General features: G+C 35.3%; 1 protein-coding gene and 2 long non-coding RNA genes across 4 annotated transcripts; all 3 read right to left on the bottom strand.

The window, feature by feature from the left end:
* On the bottom strand, positions 3,516–4,695 carry LOC104785011. Its single transcript, XR_767302.2, has 3 exons — positions 4,581–4,695; positions 4,019–4,202; positions 3,516–3,728 (listed from the first exon to the last, which is right to left on the bottom strand). It is a non-coding gene; the product is annotated as a 60S ribosomal protein L38 (long non-coding RNA).
* LOC104785009 lies at positions 4,904–7,270 on the bottom strand. Of its 2 annotated transcripts, XM_010510126.2 has the most exons (10): positions 6,759–7,263; positions 6,509–6,569; positions 6,362–6,410; positions 6,227–6,284; positions 6,054–6,141; positions 5,859–5,977; positions 5,647–5,772; positions 5,443–5,536; positions 5,218–5,372; positions 4,904–5,120 (listed from the first exon to the last, which is right to left on the bottom strand). In XM_010510126.2, the coding sequence occupies exons 1-10, from the start codon at positions 7,116–7,118 to the stop codon at positions 5,061–5,063; spliced, it is 1,170 nt and encodes a 389-aa protein (XP_010508428.1). In that variant the 5' UTR covers positions 7,119–7,263; the 3' UTR covers positions 4,904–5,060. The 2 variants fall into 2 exon arrangements, with proteins under 2 accessions (XP_010508428.1, XP_019101206.1); XM_019245661.1 differs by lacking the exons at positions 4,904–5,120; positions 5,218–5,372; positions 5,443–5,536; positions 5,647–5,772 and having other exon boundaries at positions 5,855–5,961; positions 6,759–7,270.
* LOC104785010 lies at positions 7,274–8,069 on the bottom strand. The gene is made up of 4 exons (XR_002037911.1): positions 8,013–8,069; positions 7,800–7,873; positions 7,613–7,674; positions 7,274–7,500 (listed from the first exon to the last, which is right to left on the bottom strand). It is a non-coding gene; the product is annotated as an uncharacterized LOC104785010 (long non-coding RNA).

Raw genomic sequence — 8,316 nt, 5'->3', positions numbered from 1 at the left:
AGAAGTGGTATTTCCGTGGATCAAGGTAAAGCTAGGGGATGGCAAATCATGCCAATTTTGGACTGATCACTGGAGTAGTTTAGGTAAGATGACGACTTACCTTCAGGAGGATGGGCTTTATCAGGTTGGTATTCACAGAGGAGCTACTCTAGCAGATCTTTGGCGACAAGGGACGTGGGTTTTAACCCCTGCAAGATCAGAAGCACAGGTGAATCTACAGATTGCCTTATCTACAATCACCTTAACAGAGGAACGAGATTCTTACATTTGGTGGATCAATGACCAAAGTAAGGATCGACACAACACGGACTCCATTTTTTCTGCTATTAGGGAGAGTCACCCTGCAGTTCCTTGGCACGGGGTGGTTTGGTTCTCAGCGCGTATCCCCAAACATTCTTTTCTAACCTGGCTTTTTGTCTTGAACCGATGCCCAACAAGAGACCGACTACTAAACTGGGGCTTGCGGGTGGACCCTCTTTATCTTCTTTGTGCTGCGATGCCTGAATCACGGGACCATCTCTTCTTCGAATGTTCTTACAGCTGGTCGATCTGGGAAATAATAGCGAGGCGCTGTGCTTTCTCGCCTTCGAACAACTGGTTGACTAATATAGACAACCTAACTCTTTGTAGACTAGACAGGATGGCTCGGAAACTTCTCTTGATAGCTTGGCAAGCGGTAATCTACACGATCTGGACTGAGAGAAATCATCGCCTCCATCGTAACGCTTTCAAGCCCTCTGATCTTCTTCTCCGACAACTTGACTTGATGATCCGGAACAACGCTTCGAGCTTTAGAGACTCAAATCCTCAACTCTCTTTAGATCTTCTCCATCTCTGGTTCGCTGGGATCTCTTAAAGGCGGCATGCAAGAAACTCTTCTGAAGATGCGATCTCAAACCCTACCTCTTCACTTTCCACTGTCTTTTGTTGGCTGTACTCGCGTAATAATTGATGGTGGTTTGGCGGATGGGCGGTTATTTACTCAACCAAATTTCTGGTCTGATTCTAACTCCTGGTTCTGTTATAACTCTGGTTCATGTTCTGGTTCTCAAAATTAATGTGTTTCTATTGAGCTTGTAATGGGCCTAGGCCCTGTAAAATTTTATGTAACCCTTTTGTTATTTAATTTGAAAGCCCTTTAACAAAAAAAAAAAAAAAAAAAAAANATTAGTTAGAGAGTATTATCATCAACACTATTATTTATTAGAATACTATCAATTATAACAAAGTTGGAACTTTTTATATATTAGTTGATAAATATCAAGATTATGAGATTCTCTTATAATCTTTACTTTTATAAATTTCAATAGAGATAAAAGTTAGCAAATTTATTAAAGAGATAGTACAGTAGTTCAATTTCAATACACCAAGGTAGGTTCGGCAAGAATAATAGTGTCTATCTTTATTGAAAACGAGCCACTTGTAAAAGTCTTGTTGTATATGAATGATTGGCTTATGTAGTTTGGTTTACATTAAATACAATTTTTGAAAATTCATGTGTGTAGCTTATCTCTTAATTAAATTGAATAATGAACAAAATTGCAAAACCAAAACCGGTTTCAGAATTCAGACACAAAACTGTGAAAGTCGATATTTGGAGTTTCCTTTATATATGTCACAGAGTCGAGATAGGGTTTCTCAGAAGTCATAATAAAAGACGAAGGAAAGTAAAACTAGAAGAATAATACTACATTAGCGATGGTCTTAGATAATAATTTCTAAATGAATATTATAATGCCAAACTGTAAAACAAATCTATTTTATACTAATTTTTGGTACTCTCATTTGCAGTTTAGTTTGATACCAAATGGTTCTAGTTGCAGATGATTTTAATTAAATATAACTATTCTTATCTGTGTGTTTTTGTTGTTAAAAGCTGTGTGTCTTCATAATATTTTAGGCTTGAAAACTTCTGTTTTTGTTGTTAAAAAATAAAAGCTGATAAATGAATTAAAAATAAGATTACGCTATAATTGCCAAGTTCAGTAACTTGAAGTTTTCTTACAAAAACAGAAGTTTTCAAGTCTTCTTACAAACGACAGAAGTTTGGAACAACTATAGCATTTTCAGTCTAGTTACATTTTAATAAAGGATTCTTAGACAAAAAAAAAAAGTAAACTAGGCCAAGTACAGCAGGAAAGTTCTCTCCACAGCGGATTGGACTAAACCTGTTTCCATATTTTTGTTTTGTTTTTAAAGACAAATTAGTAAGGCCCTGTTCGATTCACAGCGATATATTTAAGCGACTCAAAATTACACTTCAAAAAATGCAAAAGAAATGGTAAAGATTAAAAAAAGGTGTTGTAACGACTACAAACCAAAAAATCAGAATAAACTAACCTTTGGCATTATCAAGACATTATCAAGAAAATTTTCAAAAGATCACTTCTCGTGATCTATAATTTTCATTTTCATATCCGCAAGAAAATCGGAAACAAAGATATGTTTTTCCTCTTGAGAGAGGTGAAGCTTTAACATAGTGTGACATATACCACAACCCGCATATAGGACTAAAAACATTAGTTTTGCCTCGTTTTTCCATTTGGTCAGTATTTTGCTGATTTGGTTTTAACTCAATCTAGAGTGGTTGAGTTTTTCCAGTCTTACATTTTGCAGTTAGAAAAAAAAAAAAAAATTCAGAATAGTTAGAGACTATTATATCATCAACACTATTATTTATTATAATACTATCAAATAATAAAGTTGGAACTTTTGATACATTAGTTGATATTATCAAGATTCTGGAATGTGAATATTTTCGTTTTGTTATGAGATTCTCTTATAATCTTTACCTTTAAAATTTCAATAGATATAAAAGTTAGCAAATTATTAAAGAAATAGTAATTCAATACCAACGTAGTCCGGCAAGAATAATAGTGTCAATCTTATTGAAAACGAGCCACTTGTAAGGCTTGTTGTATATGAATGATTGGCTTATGTAGTTTGGTTTACACTTAATACAATTTTTGAAAATTCATATGAACAAAATTACAAAACCAAAACAAACGCAAGAAATATGCAAAGAAAGAATGCACAAAATTTGCTGAACGAACATAGAATATCTTGTCCATTTGAAGTCAAGAAGAAAGACACATACCAAACATCTTTACATATAAACAACAAAACATTGAATATTAGTAAATTATATGCCTTTTGTCAAAAGAAAAAAAGAGTAAATTATATACAAGTGTCCTTTTATTTTTAGAAACTCCAAAAACAGAGATTTTAGAAATGGTTCTATCTTTATATATTTTTCTTTCATCCGCTTATTTTTTTCTTTATTAAGTTGGAGCTCCCATTGGAGTTGCCCTCTTTGGAGACGGATTAACAAAACGCTGCATTTTAACATTCTCAACAACTTTTGAGTCTTTTGTTAACGTGGTACTACTGTCAGTCTGTCATGCAGACTCCAGATTATTATGTGTATGAAAAGCATATTATATACAGAAAAGTAATTAATGTTAAGACTTAAGATAAAAGGATTGATTTTTGATGAATGTGATTGTGATTAATGATAGAGAGGTCCGATATGATAATAAATAAAAATCCAAATTGAACCAGAGTAGATAACGCATTTCGTTTTTCCAAATTGAATAAATCCAAAAACACACTCATACTGGAAACCACAAAAAAACTCCTAAGAAAATTATACGATGATGCAAGGCTTTAGTCACCAACGAACTGCAGAAGAACTTTGCTTCATCTTCAAAGGTCTTGCACACTCAAACCTGACAAAAAAAAGAGCAACAAGTCCATAACTTAGAACAACTCATACAAAAACAAGAAATATGAGAATGTAGATGATGCTTTTCATAAACATAGTTTACATACTATAAAGCAGGGTTAAGCACGCAATGCTCAAGTGAACAAATCGTTTCATGTTTCTATTGATTGCAACTATATCTAGGTTTAAGACTTAGGTGACACAGGTAATGTAATATACTAAAACCAGGTTTAGGACTCGTATGACATATGATCGCAAGTGTGAGAATTTGAGCAGTGTAGAAAGAATACAAACCTGGAGGAAGAGACTGCTTAAGCTTGTCAGCTTTCTCTTGGTCGAAGACGCAGAGGGTGTAGAGGTACCTGGAGCATCTGACCTTAAACTTGACAATGTCCTTGCTTCTCTTGATCTTCACAGATCGTGCATCTTTCCTTCTTGCTGTCAGAAGGAAGTCCTTGATCTCGTGGATTTGCTTAGGCTGCAACATTTTTCAAATCAATCAATCAATCAATCATCAAACTCAATACAAGATTCAAAATTCCAAATCAATCAAAAGATCAAATCCACAAGCTAATGATGATAATCTCACAGACGGAAGCTCAGCAAAACCAAACCTCATTTTTGGATACAAACATGAAAACAAGTATAACTATATCCTAATGATAGTAACAAGAACTACTCAAAGGTGAAATGATACAGAAATCGACATTTTGAGAAAACTTCAAGACACAAGAGCAAACTATAATACTACACTATGAATGATTGAAAACGAGCTACGATTAACCAAATCTGAAACATCAATGACGCGGTCATGAGATGAAACGAAATCGAAAGATCGAGCAAAAATCGAAAGTACCATGATCGGATGTGTTTGTTGAAACTAGCCGCCTTCCTTCCACAGAGAGAGAGAGAGAGAGACCCCCGAGCAATTTCACCGCCGCGAGAATATAAAGAGATCTCTTAAAAACTTTGTATCAAGAAGTAACCCTAGCCATTGTTCTCATTAGGACTTTACATATTTACCCTCAAGCCCATGTATCAAAACAACTTTCATATTGGGTTTTTAGGCCCAGTCTCTTATATCTTAAATTAGTTTTGCCCAATTTTACGGCGTTTCTTACATTTTAGTCCCTCTATTTTAGTGTTTCACTCTTTTCTTACTCAAATGGCCAAATTATAACAAGATCAACCACAAAATCCTTTACTCAAAGAAACATAAATTGATTTCATAGTCACAAGAAAAGAAACAGTGCAACTTTACACTTTTACAAAGAGAAAAAAAACCGATTCAGTTACAAGAGAAAACTCCACTATGATGTTTTCAGGTGTGTGACTCTTAATGCTTCCAGGCCATGGAGTGACCATCTTCCATGTAAGGCTCAAGAAATCCAATGAACTGCCATTAAAAAAGAATCAGAAACAGAACACGTTCAACACAAATCTGATGGAAAACTATATTGTCGAGTAAACATTAAAGATAGTGTTCTATGTACTTTGGTTCCATCTCGAGTCCAACGTGCTCCATAACCTTGAGCTACTCTTATCTCGAGCACTTCTCCGTGTGGTGGAACTATATGCATGTTCATCCAACAACAATGGCCAATGAACCGACTGATAATGTCCATTGCATGCCTATTTTTATCTGACTCTGAAAAAAAGGAAGAGGAACACTTTAGATATGGAAATGCATCAGTGTCTTGCACAAATTTGATACTTACCAGTTCCATGAAGAACACCCCAAAATCCATCGCTACTTCGATCAACGTGCTTGGCTAATGCTCTAGCTCCGTGGCTTAATTTACAACCTTTTATCTTAACATTAGGGATCAAGAAAGATTCTAAGTTTGATGTAACGCAACACAGCCTATCTGTTCCCAAAAGAATTCACTACGATGAATCTCACAAACTAGTTTTTGTGGTACCTTTGGCTTGTATGGAAGCATGAATGAAGAGAATAGAATCGATCTTTGAGGAGGCAGAGCATGAAAGATAGATCCAGTTGTGTGAGAAAGACCGAGAAGGCTTTGCACGCCAATGTAACTTAATCCCTGCAAGTTATATGAGTTTTTTGGCAGGAACAATGAATAAGAATTATAAATCACAGAGGCGAAGACTGAAAAAAACTTGAACTCACAGACAGTATTTGAGCCAAAGCAACACAAGGCTGAATAACTGATTTAGTAAGACGGATTGCCACAACACCACTGAAATTCTCTTGGTCCATATCATACAACTTCCTAAACATTTGCATACCTAGGAATCTAAAATCTTTGAAACAGAACTTACACGGAAGTTAATGGCTAAAGACCAAACAAAGAACAAAGCAAACCTTCTTCCACTGTTTCAGTGCCAGGAAACACTTTCTCTGAACTCTCGGCTTTCAACAGCTCGTAAAAGGACTGATATTGGTGAACTTCCTATATATCTAAGAGAATCAATCACAAGAAATCGTTTGCAGGAACACAAAAGCAAAACAAAATGATGTCAGCATATATATCTCACCAGAACTTCAAACATGAGACATTTATTTACCATAACCATTGAACCTCTTCGTCTGAGTCTGAGGAAATCAAACAACATTTGTGAACACAAGAGACACAGAAGTAACCAAGCTCAGTAACTTTTCACTTCTCATACCTATCATACTCAGCTTCAAAACACCTTGCCTCAACTGTTTTGATGCCATCTAATATATCCATTCAAAATCAAGCAACCGAGATTCAGATCAGGAACTTTTGCCACTTCATATTGCTATTCACAGGCATCTAAAAAGGAAATGAGTACCTTTCATAAGGGAGAATAAGGGCTCTTGAACGTGAAGCTCGCAAGCTACATCCTTCAAGACCTGTGAGAATGTTACAAAAGTGAACACAACTTCTAACAATAAAAAGCAAACCAAAAGCTAAGCATTGATTACTCTGATAACCCCTAATACCAAAGGCATGAATCTTCAAAATTCACAACTGAGTACAGACTTAATCTACCAAAAAAATTTGCTTTTTGAAGATCAACTATGAATCTAAAAGTCACTCACATTGACTAACTCGAAACCCTTTAGGATCATCAGCTTGCCCCACTCATCCTCTCTCTCCTTCAACCAGATCACCTCCTTCCCCAACGAGATCTTCTCAAAAGCTCCACAGAAAGAACCACAACCAATTGAATTCAGCAGACCTAAAGCAAGACGCTTGTACAGAGGATACTCAGGAACACCTGCAAATGCTTCTACAGTATCTCCAAATCTGTGTAGCAAAGCTTGGGAAGACGATTCGATTCCTCCACCGCCGGAAAGAAGACCGGAGCAGAAATCACCGGTAAGCCCTAAACCGAATTCTACACGGTAATCGAGTGTGAATTTCACCATCTCCTCTATACAATCTCTCAGTCTCTCCATTTTTACTCATTCAGAGCAAAAAGTTCAAAACTTTTTTTTCTCGAAGAACTAATTTTTTTTTCTTTTTGCAGAACATGTAAAGGTTTTAATTTTTTTGTTTGTTCTTCAAACCAAAAGCTAAGCTAATTGGATTAGATTAATAAAGGGATCAACTGATAACAAAAGTCTAAAAGCTTGTGTTCCAAGTTGGTAACAACAAGAAGAAGCAAAGAAAAAAAAAACCTAATAACTGAAAGAATCAACTGAAAACCAAAGAAGAACCAAAATCAATCATAATGGTGGTAGATTTGATGTAGGAAACATTGCAGTTAAGAGCTCCTCGTTCAACGTCTCCGGCAATTTTGGCATAAGTTTCATTGTCTCCGACATATTCTCATTCAAACTGTGACATCGCAACAACAACAAAAAAAAGGAAAGAAGTTATGAGAATATATTATGATCTGCTTAAACAATCAAGAGATGATCAGCAATATAATATATATGTTACAGCTTACTTGGCGAGAAGGGTTTTGATGTTCTTCCGGATTTTGTAGAAAAGCTCTATGTTGTCCATGAACTATAGAGAAAGAATGAAAGTACATTGGAACATATATAAACCAAAGTTTTAATTGTCAGCAGTTTTGGTTTCTCGAGAAATCGAAATTGGTGATTTAAAAGAAAGGGATGTATATATATACTTACCCTTACGGTTCTGAAATTTGCAGAAATCTGATCGAAGCATTGCAAATTCTGTTCAATAAGCTCGTTGGTGTTCCCTATATACATCATACCATGCATTAAATGAGAGCACTTTAGTTAAGAATATTTCCATATCTGTGTGTTTAATTTAAAGATCTTCTGGAATCTTTGACATATTCTTGATAAGATTCGTTGAATCATCAAAGAGAGACTTACCATTTTCAGATGGTTCAAACTGTTGTGAAGAAGGCACCACCGTATTACTAATCTCCTGAAGAAATCAAAACATAAAACGTACAGATTACATTAACAAGATGAGGGTTTAGATAACAATAAGTATATATAGACAAGATCAGAAGATGATCATAGAAAGATTCTATGTCTGAACCTTATTGTAAACTCTGCAGGCAGCTCTTCCCAATCCATTGAGATGATCATCTACTTTTCTTCTCTTGGCATTTTCGTTCTTTTGCTACAAAAAAAAACAACATCCCCAAAAGAATACAAAATCAATGATTGA

This window comes from Camelina sativa, chromosome 5 (genome assembly GCF_000633955.1).
Source record: "Camelina sativa cultivar DH55 chromosome 5, Cs, whole genome shotgun sequence".
Classification (NCBI taxonomy): domain Eukaryota; kingdom Viridiplantae; phylum Streptophyta; class Magnoliopsida; order Brassicales; family Brassicaceae; genus Camelina; species Camelina sativa.
This window is presented reverse-complemented; position numbering and strand designations above follow the sequence as displayed.